The sequence below is a fragment of the Pavona decussata genome, unplaced genomic scaffold (assembly GCF_977016875.1).
Source record: "Pavona decussata unplaced genomic scaffold, jaPavDecu1.1 SCAFFOLD_202, whole genome shotgun sequence".
Lineage (NCBI taxonomy): Eukaryota > Metazoa > Cnidaria > Anthozoa > Scleractinia > Agariciidae > Pavona > Pavona decussata.
Genome location: NW_028145610.1, coordinates 748082 through 774116, shown reverse-complemented (window position 1 = coordinate 774116; position 26035 = coordinate 748082). Strand labels below are relative to the sequence as shown.

General features: G+C 39.7%; 2 protein-coding genes across 4 annotated transcripts; both read right to left on the bottom strand.

The window, feature by feature from the left end:
* Positions 1-139: 139 nt before the first annotated feature.
* On the bottom strand, positions 140-10024 carry LOC146460999 (zinc metalloproteinase nas-13-like). The gene is made up of 8 exons (XM_085087467.1): positions 9442-10024; positions 8248-8337; positions 7167-7358; positions 5753-5867; positions 3483-3667; positions 2490-2708; positions 1768-1938; positions 140-471 (listed from the first exon to the last, which is right to left on the bottom strand). The coding sequence occupies exons 1-8, from the start codon at positions 9536-9538 to the stop codon at positions 293-295; spliced, it is 1248 nt and encodes a 415-aa protein (XP_084943593.1). The 5' UTR covers positions 9539-10024; the 3' UTR covers positions 140-292.
* Positions 10025-10776: 752 nt separating this feature from the next.
* Positions 10777-25077, bottom strand: LOC146460998 (blastula protease 10-like). 3 transcript variants are annotated; one of them, XM_085087463.1, is made up of 11 exons: positions 24701-25077; positions 23848-24073; positions 20524-20685; positions 20235-20330; positions 19005-19214; positions 18010-18127; positions 16887-17071; positions 15040-15255; positions 12815-12982; positions 11928-12135; positions 10777-10914 (listed from the first exon to the last, which is right to left on the bottom strand). In XM_085087463.1, the coding sequence occupies exons 2-11, from the start codon at positions 23855-23857 to the stop codon at positions 10854-10856; spliced, it is 1434 nt and encodes a 477-aa protein (XP_084943589.1). In that variant the 5' UTR covers positions 23858-24073; positions 24701-25077; the 3' UTR covers positions 10777-10853. The 3 variants fall into 3 exon arrangements, with proteins under 3 accessions (XP_084943589.1, XP_084943591.1, XP_084943590.1); XM_085087465.1 differs by having other exon boundaries at positions 20524-20593; positions 24701-25076; XM_085087464.1 differs by lacking the exon at positions 24701-25077 and having other exon boundaries at positions 23848-24305.
* Positions 25078-26035: the final 958 nt, after the last annotated feature.

Sequence of the window (26035 nt, the reverse complement as noted above, 5' to 3'; positions counted from 1 at the left end):
CATGGATTTGATAACGCTCGCGCGCTCTGCGGCCGCGCCTTGGATTTGAGGAGGACGCTCGGTTACCAAGACTAACAAATGCTTGCGATGTAGTCCTGAATAATAATGGCGCGTTGTAAGGGCTATTTTAAAAGAAATAAATGAGGAGAAGCGACCAGAAAAGACAAAAAACTACTTCATTGTGAGTAATTCAACTTTATTTGAAATAAATGTAATCTTTATCTAGTCGAAATCCATGTTTCCTATAGCCCATGCTCAATACCACTTTTTCAACGCTTTATGAAGGGTAAAACTAACTGTTACGATTTATGCACTGTCTAGTCTGCACACTCCTTCCTCGGCAACTCTTCCCGCCATATTTTGGGGGTGGATCGTCACACAGTCTCGATCTGGTTTGCGGGACAGTTAAGCCACTAATTACACCACAGGAAGACCAGGATGACCAGCGACCCCAGTGACCATGTACTGGAACTAAAAAACATAAGGCTCCGTTGTTATTGTGGGCGTCCTCACCTGTAGAAGCTTTGGGTCGTAACTTTATCGGATTAAATTCGACGGCTATAAAACGTGGGGAAAGCTTGCAGTTATCATTCAGTAGTGATATCTTATAATTATCTTAAAACTGGAGGAAAATAGAGCGTTTTTCAATTGAGTGCCGTAAAACCAAAAACAAAGCAATAACTCTGACCAATCACAGCAGACGCAAACAGTGCAATGAACCAATCAGAATTCGAAGCAAATGTATGTAACTGCCGGTGTCAAGCGAGGGAAAACGCGCGTGCGAGCGAGGCACGATTGGTTTTCGTCTTGCTTTTCATTGGTTGAAAAAGTGGCGCGAATTTTTCTAACCAGTTAAAGAACGAAGCGTGAAAGCAAAACCAAAGCAAATACGAAATTATATTCGTCACTCAATTAAAAACCGTTCTATTGTTACTAATAATAGAGCTTAAGTAGACCCCACTTTCTGAACAAATTAGCTCCCAGTGAAAAATTGTGCTGTTATATTTTTGGAAGTGAAATGTATGGAATTCATACATTTGAAAGGCGGATAAAAGAATGAATAAATCGGTGCAACAGAAGTGCAGAGATACTACCCTCTAAATTCAACCTTGAAATGCTCTTGAAATTTTATATACCTGATGCTTTTTGACAAAACAAGTCACGGGCTTAAATACCTGATTAAAGCTCTAATGCAACGTTGCTTCTTGCTTCTTGAACGTTCCCGCTCACTACTCAGCCCAGCCGGTACATGCTCTCCGCAAAATGATAGTTTAGTAAGACGAATCGTTGAGCGCGCTTAAGGACGGTATACTAATACAGAGGTATTTTTGGGCAATTTATGACTATGTGGGAAAAGCAGATCTTAGCAATTGCTAGTGCAATCCAAAAAGGAAATCGGGGGTGACCATATATTTTAGAGGTAATTAAGCAACAATAATTTTAAAAAGTGCTGAAATACAAAGCAGTGTATGACATTTTTTCCCCAAATTAAAGCTTTATTATCTCTGAACAATGCATGGTTACCCCAGTTTTCTCTTTTGAAACCAATAGCGCTTGCTAAGTTCTGCTTTCTCCGCATAGTCTTAAACCGCGTAAAAGTATCCCTGTATTAGTAGGCACCAGTCATGGGAAACCCGAGTATCTTGAGATGCGCAGAACGTATGCGCAGTAACGAAAGTAGACAAAATGGTATTTAAGATGAGTTTAAGTTAGCATTTCTCTTATACTGACTGAATACTAAACAAGAAAGAAAGAAAAACGGCCTACCGTAACATTCTAGAAGCGTACACGTTTTTCCCTGTTTTTGAATTCCGTATAGACCCGCCCCTGGACACTGCGTTCGATCACGTGACATGCAGAATCTCTGACGTATTTTCTGACATTTATCGTCGCATGGACCAAACTTTGTCCACGAACTCCAGCCTTTATACCTGTCAGCTGTTTGTATTTGCAATGATAAAAAATTTGCAATTTAGTGAGCAGCGCAATGCATTCTGTTCCAAACTTTGCAGATGCAAGAGCAAAACAATTGCTCATGCGCAAGGATCATATGAGAAACTAATGAAAATTCAAATGCATACAAGGAAAGGGAACGCGAACTTTTGCTTTTTCGTGCGGCTACGAATGCTTTTGCGTTGTATTTGCGTATCTAGTTGCGCTTTTGCCTGAGCGAACGTCTGCATGGGCATGCGCTCACATTTGCGCTTTCGTTGCGTTTGTGCATCCGTTTGCGTTTTCACCTTCGTTTGGACTTGCTTTGCGTGTGGGTTACGTTTGGGCTTGTGCGTGCGTTGCGTTCGCGCTCTCATTTACGTTAATTTTTGTGCTTGTGTTTGCACCTTCGTTTGGACTAACTTTGGGCTTGCTTTTGCGTTTTCGTTTACGTTTGCACTTTGCGTCTGTCGTTGCGCTTTTGCTTGCACTTTCATTGCCTTTTGACTTTCGTCGCACATGTGAACTATGATTAACAAAACCCCAGTTTTACTTACTTTTACAGTCGTACAGCGCGTTCAGTTGCTGTATGTCTGTGTCACTAAAGCCCCTCCGCTGGCCAAACTGCACGTTAGGTTGTTTGATGGCTTTTATCGTTCGCTTGCCATTCTTGGAAAACGCATGGCTTCCATAATGCATCAAGCTCCGAAAGTCGTAAATGGCGCCAAGATAGTCGAGCTTGCCATGTGAGTACTTGTTGAAATTGTGTGCTTGACCTGGGAAAAGAACATACAGGGCAAAACGTTACCCACATGGATAAGACACTCGTTTTCTGTGCAAGAGAAGGAAGTTCAGCCACTGTCAAACGCTTTGCCAACACTCGTTTGTTTTAGATTAAGGAGCAAGAAGCATGTTAGAAACGAATGCTATGGAGATTCCCTCAGCCAATGTCAGCGTGGAAAGTCAAATGAAAACTTTTTTTTAAATGTTGCCCTGAGATGATTGACGGACGGACGGACGGACAGATGGACAGGCAGACGAGTCTGATTGATTGACCGTAAGGACCTATATCGCAAGCACTAGCAATCTCCTGGCCTTCGATACTTACTGTAGTACATACTACCATATACTACGTACATGGTCCCACGAGTCTCCTGTAGCTCAGTGGTAGAGCATCCGTACTAGTAATCGGAAGGTCTTAGGTTCGACTTCTGATAGGAGCACTCGGAATTCCTTTATCCGAGTATGCCTGTGTCACTCACTGATTAACACATCATTCTCAATAACAAGCGCGTTATCATACTGATTTAAAAAGATTTAAAATAAGGGAGGGAAAAGTAGTTCCGTCGCATTACGGTTTCAGGTTTTTTCACTTCTTTCCCACTTATCACACTCACTGAAAGACTATTAATCAAGTGCTTCATAGTGGTAGCCGCGAAGAATCTTCGAGATAATTCATACGCTGTTTTTTTTTTTTTCATTTTATTTCGAATTCCGCGGGCAGTTTGATCAGGATACCAGATCATAGGTTAGCCCTGGAAAGTACTCACCCTTGCCAACATTTTCCCATAGAACCTCTATGTATTTGTTACGATCCGTGCGTGATTGTTCGTGCCAAAATCCAACTGCGTGCATGAGCTCGTGCATTATGATGCCTTTCCTGTCACATCCGGGACCTACTGACAGGAGCTGTGGGCCTCGGGAGGAGTATTGCTGGCCCACAGACGACCAACAGCTAAGAAAAATTTATATCCAAAAAAAGTTAGTGAATTTTAGGAGATGGAACTGATAACACAAAGAAAAAAAAAAGAACTTTCCATGGCTTCTTTGAAATCTTAGTTTGGTAGACCGTGGGCAGGAAAAAAAACCGTGCCAGCAAACGTACGAGATTGATTACTTCGGTCACAGATTCCACTAACGTTAAACCTTTGCACCGTAGTCAAAATGATACATATGTAACTGCAGTTCATACGGTGCTAGTCACCAATTTTCAAATAGAGTCAGGACCTAAAACTGTGATTCCAATCTCTTTCGAGGCTTTTCAGTCGAACACTGCTTATCACCTTCTGACGACCGCACGACCTAAGAAACAACCTGTGAGGAGCTTCGAGTCATTTTCGTTGGCAGTTTATTCTCCAGGCATTAGCTACACAGTATATTAGTATACTGTGTAAATATTAGTTTATATTTATTAGTATTAAGTAGTTATTAGTATTTATTCATTAAATATTAGTATTAGAGATTTTGATATTAGTATTCATCAAGGGTTGTACGTTTAATTGGTATTATCAGTACTACCATTTTCCATTTTAGTACTTTTACAAATCCTAGAGACTTTGATTGTAAAGCACCGTTGATCTGTCTTTGCAAATAGCGCTCTAGAAGTAATACAATTATTATTATTATTATTATTATTATTATTATTATTATTATTATTATTACAGTAGAACCCCGCTAACTCGAACTCTGAAGGGAAAAGAAAATCTGTTCGAGTTAGCGGGGTTTCGAGTTATCGGGGTCGATTAAAATATTCAATTTTTTAGGTTAATAATTAAAAGTTTATTGATTTTCAGCACTTCTGGTGGGAGATAGCAAGGGGTGACAGGCCTGCACGACTTCTAACAATGGAAACATTTCTTATGTGTAACCTCTTTATATTTTTGCTCTGACAAGCATGTCATTTAGAGATTTTCCTTTTTTAAAGGAAATTAGTGCATGGTGGCTCTTTGAAGATTTCTCGTAAGAAAGGCTGGTTCTAGTGTTAGAGTTCGATCACACAATAAGAAAAGCTAATGGGATATGTCAATTGGCCTTCTTGTCGAGTTATAAGAACCAGAAATTCGAGTTATCGGGGTAAACTTTGGTCATGGGAAGCGAAAATCTGTTCGAGTTAGCGGGGTTTTCGAGTTATCGGGGTTCGAGTTATCCGGGTAAAAATGACTGAAAAGTCAGTTCAAATCCAAGGGAATTGAGACTCTGTTCGAGTTAGCGGGGTTGTTCGAGTTATAGGGGTTCGAGTTAGCGGGGTTCTACTATTATTATTATTATTATTGTTCAGTTAGCAAGTTATTTACAAATTATCACTATACTCAGACGAAAGTTTAGCTTTCTTAACTAACAGTTTTCTTAACTTTTCCCAGCTATCAGTTAAAAAACCCATTTCTCAGCAGATAGTTAAAATTTTGGCCACTTCTCAGCTATCAGTTCACCCCGGCATGGAGACCCTCAAAACTTATTGGAGGAACGCAAAAGTCACGTTTTCGTTCCCGCATGCAATTCCAGCGCATCTGATCGGAGGGCTTAAATAAAAGTGTGTCCGTTGTCCCATTTATTGCCTGAAATCTCTCAATCTGAAAACTGCGAACAGCTTTATGCAATACCACGTGTGAAGACTTTTTTGTCAGGACCTTGTTCGTTTGGATTTAACAATTATTCCACGATTATTCCACGAGCGCACATTGAATATAGATTATAGATAGCCAACGAAGCGTGTAACGCCGAGTTGGCTATAATCATATCACATCCAACAAGCGCGAGTGGAATAATTGTTTTATTAAAAACAATCCGGCAAGAAATATTGTTAGATTTTGTTGATTTAATTCCATTTGCAAGAACGTACAGGAGACCATTTAATGGTCGCTATTTCTCGGGCAGGGTATAATGGCTTATATACCAAGGCCGCTAAGCCAATCAAATCCCTTGAATTTCATTATACAATTATCCACTTTTTAATAATTGATTTTATTCACCCACGAGGCTTAGGAAAATAGACATGGCTTAATAAAGACATTCCTTGGTAGATCCTTGCACAATCTCTTACCCAAATCTCTTCACAAATTGAATCCAGTGTCGTTGTTTGTTGCGAGGTTTGAAGCGTAAACATGTGTGCTTATGAAACTCCTTGATGGCCGCCATGATGACACTCCTGGTGCGATCTGTAAAGTTCATTAATAAAACTACAGTTACTTACGTCCAAAGCGTGTAACGACAGTAAAGAATGCGTGTTCCTGTAGTCCATTTCCTTCTCCATTTCCCACTAATGTCCAGAAATGCGCCTAACCCTGAATTTGGGTACTTCATATAAAACAGGCCTTTTTCATATGACTTCGTGTTTGACAGAATTATGTGTGTTTTAGTGAGAATTAAGGTTAGGGGACACCTTGTGATGTCTATCATACCGAACAGCATTCAGAAACTGGGTAGACCTCTTATTATGTAAAAAGTCTAACAAAATCCTACAAATTCATGCCTAAAATACATTTTTGAAGATGTGGCGCTGAATTGCAGCTAAATCCCTAAAACGTTGTTTGTAGCTCGAATACTAACTTTTCCTGTATCTTTGAGCTCCCGCAGTCAGCAAAATTTCCTGGAAATATCTTTATCACAGAGAAGCAATTGGTGAGGAAGATATATTTTCCTCCGATTTAAGGAGAAAAATCATTGGGTTTTTGGGCATGACTTTAACATGTTAGATTCGATTTTAATTGTGTAGGTCTTTATTCCAAACTGTTGATTCAAGTGTGGGACTGTGCCAGTGCAATATGGGACTGAGCAGTACAGCTCGCTCATATATTCTGCCTCTCTGCAGTTTCATGACTGTTGTATTCAGGCTGTGTTCGTTGATCTTGCAGTTGAGCTTCACACGCCAACATCAGGTCGGACTGTGCTACATAAAGATGTTGTCGATACTTTGTTAAGGACCTTAAGTAGAGACGACGACGACGCCAACGAAAACGGGACAAAAATTGCATTCGCGTTTTCTGAATTAGACTGCGAGCAGTCCCTTTCTGGTTGGTCGAGAGGGTGTGCTCACCCCTCCGCTCGTTCGCTCCAGTTTTTTCGCGCTCGGCTATTTCGCGCGACCTCCCGACTATCCAGAAAGGGACTGCTTGCAGTCTATTTCTGAATAAGTTCGCGATGATTTCTACTCATTTAGTTTGTGTAATGTGACCGAACTATCCAGGAGTTAACGTCATAGGGAAGGCCTTAAAGTTCAGAAAGAGAAAGGAAAATTAAAGATCATGCGTTCCGGCATTCTCCATAAAACCTTGAATGTGGTCATTTCACATCGTTGTTCTGCAGAAGATGGCAAAAAGATGTACCAAAGTTTATAACGCACGTGCAGAGCCAGTGTTTTGCTGATTAAAACTATTGTTTTCTGACGTTCTCGTTGCCATTGACGTCGTCGTCGTCGTCGTCGCTGCTTAAAGTCCCTATTATTCGTTAATACTTACACAGAGCTGGAGATATTCTGTAGGGTATCACTCGTGTTTTCCACAACATCTGTCTGTTTCTAATTGCGTTTCTTTTGATCATATATCCCTGCATCCCCGGCCCGTCTGCGTCACCTTCCTCTCGCTGATCTACCTTCTCCTTGTCTTCATCGGACAACACGATGTCTCCCTCGTATAGTTGGTCTTTCACAGCTGCAACATTTGAATTAAACGAGATTGCTTATGATAGCTCAGATCTCACACACTTTTTTTAATCAAACTCTATCTGGGAGTAAAAGCTTTTGAGAGTTCCATAACCACCTTGCTCAGATTTCTAAACTCAAGTGGTCATTCTTGGTATGGATGAAAACTTAAGTTTAATCCGCCTTGGTCAGTGTTCATGGCTTTTAAACTACTTAGCATGTAGGATTAACGTGAAGCAGCTTCGAATAATAAAGCCCATAATTCCGTTCGGCTTTTCCATCTTCTCGGTTACTGTTACAGCCACCTTATCTTAAATATTAATAAAGCGGAGACCCACTTCAGCTGCCAATTGTGTGCATGCCCATACCACAGATATGCAACTTGACGAGAAACCTTTTGGCAGTTAAACGACCAGGGGGAGTGCTCGTTATTCTGTTCTGTTCTATTCTATGCTATGATATGCTATCCTATTCTATTCTAGGCTATGCTATCCTATTCTATGCTATGTTATTCTATTCTATTCTATGTTGTACTATTCTATTCCATGCTATGCTATTCTATTCTATTCTATTATATGCTATCCTATTCTATGCTATGTTATTCTGTTCTAGGCTATGCTATCCTATTCTATCTTATTCTATGCTATTCTATTCTAGGCTATGCTATTCTATTCTATTCTATTCTATGTCATTCTATGCTATGCTATCCTATTCTATTCTATGCTATTTTATGCTATGCTATGTTATCCTATTCTGTGCTATGCTATCCTATTCTATTCTATGCTATTTTATGCTATGCTATGTTATGCTATTCTGTGCTATCCTATCCTATTCTATGCTCAGTCTATGCTGTGCTATGCTATGCTATACAAAAGATTCAGCGCAAGACTGAAGCAAACCAGTGCTCAATCCTTCGATGCTGTTTAAGACTGCGTCGTCTTGCTCCTCTGCTGGAATCAATTGTCTCTTTCCAGTTGTATTTTGCTCGCCTGTGAACAGGTAAATCTGAGGTGAAAACTAAATAGTGTTCTACTTTTGTAATCAACTTTTGTATTCAAGGGTCTTGTGGAAACAACCATCCAGTACTCTCTGTGCAAAAGCCATTACTGTCTACAGTTCTGTATAGATTGATGGTATTTAACACTGTTGTTCTCAATCTTAAGGTCTCTATTGTATAAAAGCAACAAACGTCTCATTTCCTAAGTAGTAGTAGTAGTGGGCATCCTTCAGTCTCGGGAGACAATGGTGTGCGCCCTGTTGGGTCACTCTTTTTGTTGAGAGCACCCCCTAAATAAACTATTACAAACCCTGAAAAACTGGAATACTCCGATTCAGAAACGTAGTAAATTACTCACTTTGTGCTTCGTTATTTACACGTTTTTTTTTTCATTATTGCAACGCCACGCAAGATTTGTTGTTTTCACGATAACCCAAAGGAATGCGTGGTGTTGCGGAATGCGTGTTGTGCGTTAATTTTATTTAGTTTATCTTAAAGCTGGGGTAAAATATGTCGTAAACGATCAAACGGAGTTGGTAGAAACGCTAGCCAGCTACTCCACCAACCACGGTGTCAAGTATTGGCGGTGATCACTCGACCGCCGAAAAAGAGGATGTTAGGGATTTTGCCAATCTCAATTTGATGAACCGCACAAGCCCTCGAGCAATCCGAAATATCATTTCATTCACCTGCTCAATTCACGAGTTCGCTCACAGAGCGCTTTGATTAGAAACAAAATGAGAAAATTGCATCTCTTTTACTATCAGCAACTGCCGTACCCTGTACAGCCAATAGCGCAAATCTAAATATAACATTATTTTGTACATGAGCTTGCGTATGTTTAACTTGTCTTATTACTTTATTGTAACATATTCATTTTTAAAGTATAGCAGGTAAATTAGAATTTACAATTCAACTAAAACAGTTTTCTTTGGGACTCTATCACTGTATTGTTAAATTAGACTTACTGATTTATTTAATGTCGCTAATTAGTCCATATGAGCTAAATACATTGACATTTAAATGAAGATTCTATCTATCTATCTATCGAGCTAGCTGTTGGCACCGAGGATATAAATTTTTACAAATTACAAACCTGAAATGGCACTCGGCCACTTGACACTCAACAAAACAAGGCAAAAAATTACAACTCGTACAGCGGCCGAGAGTCGAGAGTCTCTAAAGAGGATCATTTTGTTTCGGCCATCCGCGTCTTGTAATATCCACGTGGATACCGGTTTTAACTCCAACCTGCTGTTTCGCTTTATAAACACCTGTTTACCGCCCGTTCATTTAAATTGCCCCGTTGTCATGGCAAAAAGCCGTTACAATGTTAAACCAGTCAGTTAACAGGGTCCTCAAGCAAAACTGGATTTTTAAAGAAGTTCCGAATTTCATTTAAGAGCCATATTGAAAAACAAACAGTAGCAAAGGAAAATACTGCTCAGTTGCTTAAATTTAAATGCTCCCATGTAAATGGTCATACAAATATTATCCACAGACAGTCCAACAATATGTACAGTAAGGTTCGAAGGTTCCAAAATTGAATTTTTATTGTAAAAATGATTCGATTCTGGAGGTGAAATAACTCCAATTCTCAATGGTTTTAGCTGAACTCCACTGCAGGAGTAAGCAACTTCTTTTATATAAACTAAATTCGATTTTGAGACGACATTACGGCTTTATAATGACGGCTAGTTGGGAGAAAATATGTTCCGTATTGGGCCGAGTCGTAAAGACTAACCAATAATTAAAAGTGTTAGGGCGGTTCCGACTAGGTTTATAGAGATTCCTCTAGTTATTTATATAATTAGCCTTTGCAAGGCGGGCGGATTGACCATAACAGCTTGGTTCATCGTGCGACCGTAGTAAAAGCCCTAATGACCTTTGGCAGTCCGTTGCACCTTCAATCCCCCACTCTCGCCTATTACCAGGAGGTTAAGAGAAGACGAGAGATAGTCCATAATGTCAACTCTTGGGTTCAAAACAAGAAGATAAGATCTGCTTTATCTTCAATTATATTCTGGCATCAGTAATATTTCTATGTGGAGGCCCGCTGGTGTTGTGGGTATAGCGTGTATATAATCGGGAGGTGGAGGGGGAGCGAGAAAAAGTGAGGAGGGGGGGAGACTAATCGTGTCGGACTTTCGATCTGAAGGTCGGAAGATTGGAGAGACGGTGGTTCGAGGTTAGCTTGCTCTCTGCATGACTCTGATGTTTCCTTATACAAGGGCTTTGCTCGGCACATTCTCTCTCCGCCCAGGTGTATAAATGAGTACAGGAACATAATGTTGGGGGTTCCTGGACCACGTGATCGACTGGCATTCCATCGGGGAGTGGGGGGGGGGGGGGGGGGAGGCTAGCAATACTTCTATTTGCTTCACGCTACAGAAACCGGGTTAAGATACGATTGTGTGGGACAGTTAGGCTCGAGGGCGAGTTATATTTGCTTATTTTATTTATATCATTAAAAGTGTATCATTTTATCTAAAAAAAGTATAATAATTCCTATAGTAATGAACGTTCCTCTTCCTTGTTTTTCACGTTCTTGTTTTTTGGGACTATTTTCCTGGTCAAAAAAACAAAACAAAAACAGTTTAAAAATCAACCGGATAATTACTGACAGCACAATTAAGGAAATCAGATCAACAAATCTCTCTAAATGGCAGATGTTGGCGATACAACAAAAAGAACATTTTGATGGTGATAATCTAGGTACCTTAGGGTATTCTTCGGTGGAAGGAAAAATGTGATAAGAGCCTAACAAGAGAGTCTGCATGGGGTTAACCGATTTCTCTGAACTGGCCAAAATTTTAATTTTCAGCTGAGAAATGGTGGGCCACTGTTAACTGATAGCTGAAAAACGCTGGGAAGACTGTTAGCCAAGATGTGTACATTTTACCTGAGTGAAGTTTGAATCAGTTTACTTGCAAATAAACTTTCCAATAACTGTTTAGTTAATGCTAGTGGAGAATAATAGGTTGTCAGAAGATGATGAGCACTGTTCGTAAAGTCTCGAAAGAGATTGGAATCACTCGGGGGTTCTAGATGACTCTCGACACTGTTCGGCTACTGAGAAGACAGTGCTGATGCGATACAAAAAAACTACAAAAACATGTGAGCAGTAAAAATCAGGTTGAGATCCGTTATAATAAACTGATAGCTGAAACATAGCTTAAATTTTAGCTGATAGCTGAGACTGAATGGTTTACCTTCAACTGAAAGCTGAGGATCATTCATTCCCATGCAGACCCTGAAAAATACCTTACTAGTCTCTTTCAATCTTTGAAGGGTACAAATGAATGTTGCGCCCCTAACACTAAGAACACAAATGATGGATGAGAGAAATAACTCAGCAGTGTATGTTAAAGTACTAAAATGAACCCATGAATTTCGAATTTCGATTCCCGACGAATCGGAGGTCAAATTTTTCTTTGCCTTGTGCGATTTCCCATTTCCTTACCAGGGCTAACGCTCAATGAGATATTCATGGGTTCACTTTGCACTTCAACAAACACTGCAGAGTTAATTCTCTGATCCATCATTTGTTTCAATCTTTACCTCAGAATGCGCATAACTCACTTAATTCGTGATCTTGTACGAGCTTTCTTGCATTTGGGCCTTTTGCCTTTACACATCTGAACTTCGACAAGCAACCCTTCACATATATCACCACCAAACTGAGGGGGAGGGTCATTGCACATCCGGGACCTTGTCTGATAGCCTTTACCGCAGGACGTACTGCAGGCGTTCCACGCAGCCCACCTACCCCAGTGACCATTCAATGGAACTGGAACCAAACCACAAACGTTAACCTCTCAATTCAAATGAATGCATCGTTTGAGTCTTTTTGAGGTGTTTCACATGGCAAACAGAAGCTCGTATAACCTGTTTGTTAAACTCGTGCTCTCACACAACAAACCTATAAACAGTAAAAGTATGGTTTTAAGGACGGTGCCTACTTATAGAGAAGTGGCAATGGTTCATAACTATGTGAGAAAAGCAGACCTTAGCAAGGGCTATTGGAATCCAAAAAGACAATTGGGGGTAACCAAGCATTTTCTTACAGATAATGAAGCAATAATTATAAGAAATACTGAACAGTAAAATAAAAAGCAATGTATGGCGTTTTTTTTTCCAAATTGAAGCTTTATTATCTCTGAAAAATGCATGGTTACTCCAAATTTTCTTTATGGATACCAAGAGCGAAAAAGAAAAAAAAATGAATATTTTTCGTATGGCGTCTCCTCACTATCACTAACGAAAATAAGGGACTACTTGTAGTTAAACGTGAGCCTTAAACATGTAGCTGATTTGAAATTCAAAGTTCTCCTTGTGTTCAATCTCGATCATAATTTCAGTCCGACTTAAACAACCCTAAAAACGATGGAGAACAAACCAAACGTTTTATGGGATATTTCCTAAGCTCAGAAATGGTACAAATGGTACATGCTCAATGGAGGACGTACCGTTACACTCCTCAGTATCGCAGCGTTTCTTCTGAGTCTGTATTCCGTCAGCGTCTACCCCTGGACATTTTGATCTGTTCTTAGCTGTACAGAATCGTTCGCGAATCACAGTACACCTCCGGTCACAGGGACCCCAATCCGTCCAACTACTCCACTCTCCTTCGGGACCTGTTTGAGAGATAGAAGCGAGCTAGTAAACATACAATCATTCATGAACGGCAAAGAGAAACTAAGCGTACGGTAAAATCGCACGGTTGGTTGAAAACAATTGTTCATAATCAAAGGCTCCTGTGAGCCAACTCGTGAATGGAGAAGTGAATAGCGGTAACCGTAAAGCTGTACCCGCATCAAACTACACTACAAGACTTCGTGGATGCCATGCCGCATTGCGGGAATGCATTTATATGTATAAAGTTATTTGCTTAACGCGCAAAACAATTAACTTACACACGCTATCTGATTGTTTTCGATACACGAAGCAACGCAAAGGTGGACGTGTACGTTCTTTTGGTGGTTTTACGTGGTTGCCAATCGACAAAAAAAAAGAAAGCGTCCAGTTTTTCTTCCAAGAACCTCAATTTTTCCTCGCGTCGTAATGTTGCCGAATGAAACTTGATACATGTAAAGGATTTGGGTTGCCTAGCACGTGATCTAAATCTTCCTGTTTTCAGCATGGTAATATTCCTTTCTACGTTCAAACGACGGCTTCGGTCAACGTTTTATAACATCGGAAGAAGCTTTCATATCTTGCTATAGTTGCTGTTTCCTCCCCAACGACACGAGCCAAAAGAGCATCTGGACGCTAATCAAAGTCGAACTTTTGAACAATATCCGTCCTGAAAGGAAAGTTGCCCCTTAGTTTCCGTAAATGGAAGGATTTAGCAGACAATACACCTACTAGTGTTTCTCTTACGTTGATTTAACGTCCTTGTTTTTTGTCCCGTAATGGTGGCTAATGGTGAATACATGCGCTAAACGTAGACTAATCAATAATTTATTATTTTGATAAGTTCCGACTAAATCAATATAAAGTTTACGGCTGAGCGATCCAGCGAGTGACAATTTCCCCACACAACGATAACTCGTTCATTGCGCATGCGCGCATTCACGAATTAAAATCAGAGAAAGATTATTTGGGGAAGTAAATACAGTAGAGGTTTTCGTTGCTTTATAGAACAGTTCTGAGGATCTAGAACAGGTTCCTTCATGAGGAAAAGGAAGATGGCAATGATGATCACAATGCTTTTATTCGTTTGACATATCGAAAGTAAAAAAGAACGTTTAAAATTCGCCCACGAATTTAATTATTACGCTAATGAAATATGATCTGATAAAAGATACCTTTAAAACAGTTGTTAATTGGATAAAGAAACTAACCAAAAAGCGCTTACGAATGTATTTATATTGCTAATTTGAACATTGCAATTTACTTCTTGGCAGCATTTCGAGTGAAAAGTATGACAAATATCGGATAATTACATAATCAATGGCCTCTGCTACCAGGGGCTCGTTTAAATTTGCAATCAATAATCTGGTCCCTTGTTATTACACCTCCTTGCAGAAAACGAGTCCAATTGATACAATTTAGAAGTCTTTAATGACCACCATTGACTCGATTTTGAAATTTTCTTTTTGTGTTCGCAAACTTATTAATGGTTCATGAAAAGCAAATACCGCGATAGAGGTTTGGAAATTTGATCTTAATTATCAGACAATATTGTGAACTTGTTCTTCGAATGTGCATGACTCCAAGCACTTGGAAGAGTGTTTCTTTTATTAATTAGTTTTTTTATAATTACATTGCAGTACAGTTATTAAACCACTACTATTACACTACAGTTACAAAAACTGCATCAAATAATTACACTACAGTATCATTTTAGAGCGAAAAGGAAAGAAAAGATTAGAATACTTAAAAGATTACAAAAAACAAACAAACAAACAAACGAAAACACGAGAAAAGGAAAACATAGAAAACATGTTGAGTTTTTCGGAAAAAAAATTAGAGGAAAGAAAGAAGAGGGTTTTAGGCATCCGATTTCCAAACACCTAGCCTCGATTTTTCAACCGATATTGGATAAAACACTCCTCCTCATGTTTGAAATATTACTCCGTACATAAAACCAACGAACCAGCTCGTAAACCGCAAGTGAAAAAGTTTTGCTGAATTGACCCTACGAAAAAAAGCAAGAATTTATTGAAACATTTCCAAAGAAAATGCTTACTTTTGCAGTCGTAGATTTTGTTCAATTGAAGGATGTCCGTTTTACTGAGTTTCAAAGTGCCCAATTGCAGGCTGGGATCCTTGAGGGCCACCATGGTCTTTTTCCTGTTTTTGGAGAATGCAAAGTTCCCATAATGCATGATACTCTTAAAGTCGTACATTCCTCCCGCGTAGTCTACTTCAGATGCTGGGTACTTATTGAAGTTTTTCTCTTGACCTAAACAACGACAACACCAACAATATTATTGACATTTGTAAAAGTTAAATACAGCGGCGTCATATGTGGGTTGAGTTTTTTTTTTTGTTAATTCTCGTCTTTCCGCCGAGAGGTTTTTCTCCGGGTACTCAGGTTTTCCCATCTTCTCAAAAACCAGCATTTCCAAATCCCTATTCGATCTTGATAGTATCTCCAATTAGTGCTCGGTTAAGGCTGGTTTTCACTTGGACATAAACATAAGCATAAAGATAAGCAAGTAAGAACACTAGCTACATAAGCATAAGGACAGACGCATGGACAGAAAACCATTTCTTACTGGAATTCTCGATACCAGCTCCCCTAGATGTCAAACAAAATGGCGGATGAAGCGGTTGACTGCCGTGTGCTTTTGTCGCCCCAGTTCTCATTTGTGAAAACTGCGACATAAGTATAAGCATAAGAAAAATTAACGTGTCCGTTTTTCTTGTGCTTATGCTTCTGTTTATATCGCAGGTGTTCTCACTCCCTAAAGCGGAGTTTGTGCTAATGCTTATGTCTAGTGAAAACCAGGTATCTCTTATCGTAATAAAAGTACTAAAACCTGCAACACGTGTATACGACTCTCTCGTGTATGCCTAAGCACACCCTGTATACCCTTGGACACGAAATATGCACGATATGCCAGGGCATATAGGGAGTCGAGTGGGATTATAGACGCAACTTATAAAGTAGTTATTAGGCTATTTGGCGTTAGCGTAACATGAAAAGCTAACCCAAAGGTAGCCAGTCAGCAGCAACGCCTCTACACTGATTTACGAACTGACCTTGGACATTCACTTAAAATTACGTAACGTTTTAAAAGCGAGCAGAAATGTTTTATCTGGTCTAAAACCCGTTAAAACACGTGCTGCGAGTTTTTTGAACGGCTTCAAAAACATTCCTGGAAAAGCGCGTGCCAATAGAGTTCATAACAATTATGGTTTTGTGAACGTTGGAAATTAGAATACGAGAAAAACACCGCATACTAATGAGGAGTGTTTTATCAGCTGCTAAAACACCGCATACTAATAAGGAGGAGGTTTATCGATATAAAGTCACTGCACGTGATGTATTATCAACCATTTGATAGGTCAATGGGCTTATGAATTATGAATGAGTTTTTGAACTGAAGTGAAACTTATTTCAAACTTAACAGGAAAAGAAGAAAAAAGCAGAATAATGTAATCCTCGAACCAGAGTCGTCTGCTTCTTTTCTGCTGCTGAGGATTTGTACTTTTTAACATATTTATATAGAGTTACCCAACACAATAGACGATAGCTAACCGTTTTCGAATCAGTGCTTTTAACTCTGAATACTGTAGATCGGTGCTTAGCCCCAAAATGATGTTCCTAGCCTAGCTGGGGTTCTATTCACTCAGTTCTCTGCTTAAAAAATTGACTTTCTCATCTCGTGTACATTAGGACAATGACGATAAGGAATACGACATTTTGTAAACCGCATAAGGTGTCCTATGTCAGTTTGAGATATGGAAATAAGTGTTAACGCACTGAGACTCAACGAGACGATGGCCAGTCATAATCGTATCATAGCCAGCATCTCAGATCATGAATCTCAAAACTACTGAGTTTCTAAAACACAAATCATCCTCTACCTGTTTTGATGTTCTCCCACAACACGGCCAGATAGTTGTCACGATCAGTGCGGGATTGCTCGTGCCAAAAACCGAGAGCATGCAGGATCTCGTGTAGAATAATCTCTTTAGAGTTGCATCCTGGGCCTATGGAGATCTCCTGCGCTCCGGGAACATAATACTCTCGTCCAACATGTGACGAGCATCTAAACACAGGAAAAAATAACTACGTAACACTTGGTTCATCTTTCAGACTTGGCTAAGTAGGAAACATAGTGGCAAGCGATGTTTAGGAGGTATTAGGGAGTTTAAGAAGCTACTACGGCGGCAGCAACAAGAACGTCACAAAACAATAGGATATAATGAGAAAAACAAAGGCCCTGCACGTGCGTTATGAATTTTGGTACATTTCTCCACCGTGCTCGGCCAAATCATAACGTGAAATGACTAAATTCAAGGCTTTGTGGAGAACGTGAGCACATGACGGTAAATTTTCCAATCTCTGTCTCAACTTGAACGCCGTTTCCACCTGTTCTCTTACCGGATAGTTCAGCCACATTGTACAAGTTGAACGAATTGGAATAATCGCGAAGCAGTACAAGTAACGCGAACTTATATTTTCAAGCGACGTTTTCGTTTGCGTTGCCGTTGTGGTTTCTTAAAGTCCCTATTAGCCCCTTTTAGGGAAATTCGTTAATTTTGTTTTAATAAATTTATTAGCTCGAACGCAAAAAATGGATAGAAATCAACCATTAAACTTAATTCACTTTTACTTCAACTGTTTTGAAAAACTGATATCACTGATATAAGAAAATGCTTTCTACTGTCTTAGAGGCCAATGCTTTAAAAATGGATTGGATTGGACACTTTGCTAGAAGTCTCAGCGAGTACGACTTTTTGATCGCAACGCGGTCAAACAACGTTCAGTCTAACCTTAATTGTATCGCTTTTGAAACGACAAGCTTAACTTAGCCACCGATTCCTACCGCCGGAAACAGTGCTACGAACACTGAATTCTGGCAGCAAATTAAAAAAAAAACAACAACAACAACAATTGTTTACTTGTTTCTTTGATTATTACAACATTGAAATTAAGAAAAAAAAGAAAAAGTGGCTTGAAATGCACCAAATGCGTTACTCTTACCCCTGTTTCTTGACAAACCTAATCCAATGTTTGTCCCCATCGTCTTTGTCTTTGAACCGAACGCATGAAACCTCTTGTAACTCCTTTATTGCTGCCAGAATATTTGGACGAGCATCACCTGAAAGAGGAAGAAGAAAAATCAACATACAATGAAATTCTTGTCAATGAATGCGACGATGCGACCAGTTGTTTGTCTAAAGCTGATCTCGTACCCAGATCCGCGCCGTTCAATCGCTGTCCATAAAGATATCTCGAGTACTGGGAACAAATATGGGTATTCCCTAAAGCACGCATAGTGCTGATGAGTTTTTGGGCTTTGGTTATTTAACCGGCTATGAAAAAAATTGAGCACCCCTGAAAAATCAATAAGCACAAGAAGTAAAGGATACTTGTTCCCTCACAGTTTTCTTATGCTTGTACCTGAGCTTTTTTCAGTCGTATTTGTGCTCAGATTTCACAAATAAACAAGCGCAAGTCAAACATGACACTGACCGTGACATAAGCAGCATTTTGTGTGTGCTTCTCATACAAGGGATTGCGATTTTTGCGGTGAATCTAAGACCGAGGTCAAAATGCTGGTGAAAACTTATGGCTAACTCCACCGCGGTTTCACCGCGAGTTCATCACGATTTTGTTACGATGAGAGCAAACCCGCATGCGCTGTGTGCGTTAAGGCGGCCGTGAAGGATCCCGAAGTGAACTTAGAGGTGTTCTTTGTTTGCATTGCATGCGCTATCAGACTCTAATCGTAACAAATGACACTTAAATCGCCGAATCGCTTTGAAAATTAACATTGTGTTTACACGAGTGATTTGAAATCACATTTAACTTAACTGCATATTAAAATTTCTGCCAAATTCGCATCAAAACATTGCTATAGAGATCTCAGCTCTGAGCGCAGTGCACACCGCAAATTCCAAATTTCCGCGTAATCCACCGTGGGGAAGGATAATATCTCAGATATCAATTATATAAATCCCTTGTCACATGCCTACCCATATTTGCTGTTGCCGTCACAGGGATGATTCTGGATGGCCAGATATTTCTGCGCGTGCGTATTCCTTTTCTTTTATCTGCAATACTCTCGACTATAACTTCAGCGCCCCTCGCATCTCCCGTTTGACTGGTGTCAACTCCTCTCTCTTGAGTGTCTTGAGGAGTGAGTACGATGTCCGTTTCAAAGAGTTTGCCTCTTTTTTCCCATACTGAAACAAATAACATAAATTTGACACCACCTGGCTAATGTTATCTATTACACAAAATGCACTTCATGCAAAAAGGTATGGATTGGTGAGCCAGGCTGGAGACTAGGCGACCACTTTCGCGAACATCTTCGAGACCTTGAAGGAATGACAAAGCTGCAATCAAACCAGTCGCTCGACACTTTAACTGACTCACTCGTAATCATTCTCACAAACGCATGGCAATCTGCGGCATTTCTCTCATCAAGATAAAACAGAAAGCCGCAAAAATGTACAGAAAAAATCATCTTCCAAACCGGCAGTCAATCACATATTATCAACGAACGCTTTTTGTTCGATTCTCTTTTTGTTTTTCAATGACGTTCCCATGTTTCCACCAATAGCGCAGCTCCACTGCTCACTATATAAACCAAACACAGCCCATAATTTCTTGATGTGCTCTGGCGAAGGGCCAGCACTAGAAACGTTAGCTTTCGAGTATCTCTACAGTGGCAAAATTGCCTTATCAACTCAATTGTTAAATAAAAAATCGACGGCAGTTTTCTATTGGTCTATGCTCTTAAAGACCATAAAATGACTTTAAAAAATGTTCAAAACTCGATCTCAAGTGGAACCACGAGCGCAGAGCTGCAGGCAAGTGCGGCTCGTGGACATTTCATGGTGTCATTTTATGGTCTATAAGAGTATAGACCATAGAAAAGTGTCTTCGATTTGTTTTTTACGATAAAATGGAAAATGTGCGAGCGGAATTGGCTTTGCTTTCAGGGCGCGCGTTACATTTGACGTCATTTTTATTGTCTGTACTCTTATATACAATAGCTATGAGCCAATCAACGCGCGAGAATTTGGACAGTTATAATTGTAAAAAAAAACAAACAAAAAACAACAGCAACAACAAAGCAAATTAAGATTCGTTTTCACTCTCTCACCGACACAGCACCACAGTTTCTTTACAAACTAACCCGTTAATCTATTTTAATGAGGACAGACAGAAAAAGCCTTTTTTTTTTAACCGTTACTTACCTTCGTTAGCTTCTTCAATTTCATCCATCACTGTGTCGTTTTTCAAGGTATCTGGTATTGTTTTTACCGTTCCATCAAACACTGGTGGGTGTTTGTCTGAGAAATATAACAGTTGGATTAGTTTAACACCCCTCACGCTTCCAAGAGAGGAAGAAGTGCAAAAATAACTGGTCAAAGAAGACAGTAATAATTTTGTCAAAATCATAAAGGGAGCTCAAACGATACAAGGCGAGCGAAAATCATTTAAAAAGATTCTTTAGGGGGAGGAAATTAGATGCAAATAACTTACGGTGACCTTTCTTCACTGGATGCGAGACACAGATTGAAATCCATAAGAGAGACACCACCACCAGAAACATCTGTGGAATTACGAAAAGTGTGGATAGTCTAGCACACTTATTGTTATCATATAATTGCTTCAGAGGAATTGCTAAGACGTGAACATTTTTTTCTGAAGCAAAAGGCAAGAAAATCGAAAAAATAGCACATTTAAACACTATCATGCGCGTAGGTAAGGTCTCGATAGGGGTGTGCGTTGAGCCCCCCTGAAATCTTGCTGAGCGCCAGAGGCGCTGTTACTAGGGGGGGTCCGGGGGCATGCTCCCCCGGAAATTTTTGAAAATCTAGGTTCCCAGAAACCTCATTTCCTGCATTTTGAGACCCATTTTAGGCAAATCACAACTTGTTTTTACAACAGCATTTTTTTTAAAAGCTATATACATCATTTCGACGGCATAATCGTTTCAACTTAAACAAGAAAGTTCAATGTACATTCCGCGCCCTGTCAAGTTCTGATAGCTATTCGATCTGCTGATAGTCATACACCAAACTGGTAAACTGCATCATTCTCGGGTGTAAGCCTTCGAACAAATTGACTATCTCGTCAAGATTGACAGGCATATCAAAAACGTGTATCGTTGACTTACCGCTTTTGTGGTGGGAATTCTCAGGCGAACCTGTACGTAATTGCGCGTGAAACTCAACAAGGCTTGAACTGTTAAGTTTGAAGTGAATCTCCTTTTAGAACAATGCCGCATTCAGAGAACAAAACGTATCGCAAAGCATGCTTTTCTATGGCTTTTTCGGGCGGACGCGGTTTTACCGCAAAAATGAAACGTCATTAAAATTTTGAAACTCCAAGGGTTCTTGACAATTTTTATTTTTACTGAGGATAAGACATAAGGCCTAAAGAACGGGTTTATATCTCTATTTTCCTTTGGTTGATGTATTTCGACCCCAGGAACTTTATTTAAAAGTTTTTCTTCCGCCATTACTAATCTTCAAAGGGGGTTCGTTCGAACCCCTCGAACCCCCCCTCCTACGCGCCTGACTATGGGCCAGTTATTTAAACAGAGTCTAACTTAGGCCGCGGCTTAAGACAATCAGTGGGCCTCCAAATCTGTTGAAAAGTAGTTTATTCTAAGAAGCAGCAGACAATGTTTAGATATGACTGTGTGCAAAATTGAAAATGGTTTAGAACGTGGTTTTGTTAAACACCGTATTAAACTGTCTTAATAACCGACCCTATATACTCCTCACCCAATTCGAAATAAGCTATTTGTATGCTATAATAATAATAATAATAATAATAATAATAATAATAATAATAATAATAATAATAATAATAATAATAATAATAATAATAATAATAATAAGCTATTGAAACGTTATTGTAAACAATTTTTGAAAACATTCAGCACACTGAAAACGCATGCGTAATAAGGGTGCCTTGAACCAAGCCCGCGACTAAAAGTCTCGGAACAGGCTTTCACTGAAGAGCTGCTCGAAGACTCGCGGCGAGCTAGGTTATAGTTACTCATTTTACTCGTGACAACCAAACATGTCCTTTGTACATACTACTGAAATCAGCGCTGGCGGGAGCGTTCATGGATGTGTGGTCATAATAAGCGAAAGAGGAGTTTGTCGAACACCCTCAAAAACACTCAAAATTTCACGGTTCATAATTTTTCCAATTTTTTTTGTCTTTACCTTATCATGTATTAATGAGTTTAAAAAGCATCACGTGGAATAATAAGGCAGCCGCGCGAGATGTAATTTTTTGTTGTTGTCGTTCAAACCCGGGTTCAAAGTAGAACCAACAGCAGAGCGGTCTTCATTTGAGTGTCGTAAAACCAAACCAAAGTAATTTTTGTGGCCAATCATGAGAGATGTAAACAGTGCAATGAACTAATCAGAACTCGAAGCAAATACACACACAACCGGCGCCAAGCGCGGGAGAATGCGTGCGAACAGGCTGTCAAAATTGGTTTTGGTTTTGCCACGCATCGGTTGAGAAAAGTTATTTCAGATTTTACGTCTTTGACTTTTCAACATCCGCAATGAACGTGGAGCAAAGCAGCATTTCGAACTTCTTTTCATTGATCAGCGCTGGTTTTCGCTTGCTACATAAGCATAAACATCAGAGCGGAAGCATAAAGGCTAATTAACACGTACGGCCGATTAATAGGGCCGACTTGGGCCAATTTTACAAAGAAAATGAGTGAGAGGACCAAAATGGGCCTGATTTACCACACCCTGTGGCAGTGCTGACAGATATTTTCAGTCACGCTGGTTTTTACTCCACGCTACACCAACAGAAAAAGGAATCGGCCGACAAATTGTAACCGTGTAATTTGGCCAACTGACTGCGATTAAACCTGTTAATCAGGTCAATAAATCGGTAGGTGGAAATTTTACCACTGTTGTCTCACCGAATGCCTTCTCATTAGATATTTTTATCGCTGGCAAGACGTAAGACACAGCGACGTGCCTGCGAAGCTGAACTCAGTCTAGCCAACTTCGCAGGCACTTCGACGGTTGAGACCTCGGACATCTTCGGATTTCAGCGGCTCATGTTCTCATATACAATGTCGGCCATTGATTGACGGAGCGCACCTAAATTAAGATTTATCCAAAGTATAACTGCAAGATCAAAACTCTTCCTTTTCCTACACTTACACTTGTGTTTGTCCGTTTTCACTGGACGTTAAATCGTCTGCCTTTTCTTACACCTATGTATATGTCACTAGTAAAAAAATCACTGGCTTTATGGGGAAGTATTTGATCAATAAATGAAGAGCTCGGTAATGTTATTTTCTTCGTGGGTAGAGCATCCGACTGACTTAACTGAAGGAAGGTAATGAGTTCTCTTCCCGTCGGAGATAATGTTTGGGCCAGTCAGTTTTAAGTCGCCAAGGAAACGCTAATTTAGTTCAAAGGAGATCGCTTAATCGAGAGGCGTTTAATCAAAGAAGAACGTCGATATTTGAGGTTGCAATCAGTGCTAGTGCAAAGAAATTAATTTCAACTTGAAATCAACTTGAAATAAAAAAACCCCCTGATTGTTCGGTCTTGACTGCGTCCAATGTTATTAGCTTTCTGCTCCGATTACGAAGATCATTACTTGTCATTTTGCCACTTTAAACACTACGTATTACACCCCTGTTTCAATCCAGTAAAAGAGCCATTCACATTATGTGAAAATATTATCACCTTCTCCTTTGTCGTATATACAGTACGGGTAGACAAACATTTACAAGGCAAATGCGAAAAAGGTATAAGCATAAGATTTTGAAAATCGTTCTCTCGATGGAAGAAACAAAAATTCGCTCACCTTTTGTCATTATCTTACTTATGTTAGCGATCTGCCGCCATCAGGCTTTAGTTTAGCCTTAGTTTAGCAAAACTAACAATGATCGCTAGAAGGTTGCCATCTACCGTCTTTAACAGGTTGCGCAGGTGGTTCGTCTCATCACATTGACTGTTTTGTCTCCAACGTTAACTGCCGTAGTGTTCGCAAATTCTTTGGTAGTCTTTTGTCGTCCATGATGATCAAGGAACTTAAACAAAAAAAATTCGAGCATTGTTAAATGATCACTCAGTGATATCACCAATTAGAGGCACGGCATTCATAGAAAACAGGTTTTAGTGTAATCAGTATAATGTGAATTATTTAGGGTTTAGGTTTTTGGTATTGTAATTAAACTTGGTATTTTAATCCTATGTTTTTGGAAACCTGGTCAAATTTTTACCGTGGATAAATTAAGATTACTTACCAACCAACCAACCAACCAACCAACCAACCAACCAACCAACCAACCAACCATATCAATGCATATTTCTAGTGTAAGCTCCGGTAATAGCCGATTTTATAGTTGTGTGCTAAGTGACCTGGCCTTGGATCGTAAGCGAGGCTGGGTGACCTTGTTTTGATACAACTTCACTGCTTTTCATATGTAGATCATGCCGTTCTTATGTTAACTAGTTTTTGCATTTGCATATGAAAAGCAGTGAGGTTTGTATCAAAACAAGGTCACCCCAGCCTCGTTTCCAATCCAAGGAAAGGTCACCAAGCACACCACCGTAAAATGGTCTATTGAAACATTTTTTTCCTTGAAGGAGGTCACTCAAAATCGTGTATTTTTTAAACCACCAATAAAAAGTAAACGCTAAGTTGAGTAACTTACTATTGTTTCAGCTTCTGAAATGCATCCGATCCGCACGAAATTCCTGTCCAAAATGCAAACGGAACGCCGCCATTTTCAATAGTACTTAGTAGCCTGGCCGCTTTTTCATGACGTCATACCGTCCAACAAAATGAGCACGAATCTCAAACGTAGTCATTAGTCACATATGGATGTATTTCTTTTTCCGCGGTGCCATCCTATTCGTTCCAGACTATAATAACAGATCCGAAAGAGACAAAGAAAGTGATGCAACATTTCATAATTTGCCTGTAGAAAAAGAAAGCTTTGCCGCGAAGAATGAAGAGAGATTCCGGCTGCCGAGGAAACTTCAAAATGTGTTTGTGTGCAGCGAACATTGTATCGCATCCTCGGAGACCCAGGGCCAGTCAGTCGGGGGCGGGCGAAATGGCGCGACGAATTTCGCCCGTCTTGGACTGACTGCCCCTGGGTCTCCGAGGATGATTGTACCGAAGACTGCCTTGAAATATCATAATAGTAGGCTCTTTTACAGTTGTGTGCTTAGTGACCTGGTCTTGTATTGGAAGCGAGGCTGAGAGTGACCCTGTTTTGATACAGACCTCACTGCTTTTGATGTGTAAATGCAAACTAGTTAGCATAAGAACAGCATGATCTACATATGGAAAACAGTGAGGTTTGTATCAAGACAAGGTCACCCCCAGCCTCGCTTACAATCCAAGGCTAGGTCACTTAGTACAGAACTGTAAAATGGCCTATTTAAGCTATGGAAACCATAGGGTAATAAAGCATTATTACTCTTAGCAATTCTGCATTGGAGAGAGATTGAAACAATGGAAGTTTGTAGCTCCTAATTAAGACAGCTCGACGAAAGACAACCATTTAAAACTCTTCATTTTCGAATTGGCTGATACATGAACTCCCTGCGTAATATACCGCCAAGCATTTAATGTAAAGTCGAGATCTAAAAATAATTTTTTCAGAATATGATTCCTTGAGACCAAAAACTAATTTCATTCGTTTGTTACTGTAGTATTAAGAGGAAAATTTAATTCTATGATAAGAATCTATCTAGAATCCATCAATATCAAATAAACGATGAGCCTCGAAAACTTTGTGTTGCGAGCTATTCTGAAGAATAAAGTTCTCTTGGGAAAAGATCTTTAACAATGTTGTGAAAATTTGAACCAAAGGTCCCAAAATTTACAAGGATTCCCCGCTCCGATGAATTGCAAGATTTCAAAAGGACAGAATCATTTTAAGGATCAATATTTTGTGAAACATTTTTGTCACATGGCATGGAAAAAGGTATATGCTTTCAATTCCAGGTACGCAGGCGCTAAAGCTGAAAACTGGGCA

Excerpts from the sequence above, each read along its gene's own strand:
- LOC146460999 (XM_085087467.1), bottom strand. The coding sequence starts at position 9,538 with ATGATCCTCTTTAGAGACTCTCGACTCTCGGCCGCTGTACGAGTTGTA. Across the intron at positions 3,668-5,752 it reads CAATTTGTGAAGAGATTTGG|CTGTTGGTCGTCTGTGGGCC; the intron begins GTAAGAGATTGT and ends AATTTTTCTTAG. Across the intron at positions 2,709-3,482 it reads ATGGGAAAATGTTGGCAAGG|GTCAAGCACACAATTTCAAC; the intron begins GTGAGTACTTTC and ends TTCTTTTCCCAG.
- LOC146460998 (XM_085087463.1), bottom strand. Across the intron at positions 19,215-20,234 it reads AATTGAAGAAGCTAACGAAG|TATGGGAAAAAAGAGGCAAA; the intron begins GTAAGTAACGGT and ends TATTTGTTTCAG. Across the intron at positions 18,128-19,004 it reads GACGGCAACAGCAAATATGG|GTGATGCTCGTCCAAATATT; the intron begins GTAGGCATGTGA and ends TTCCTCTTTCAG.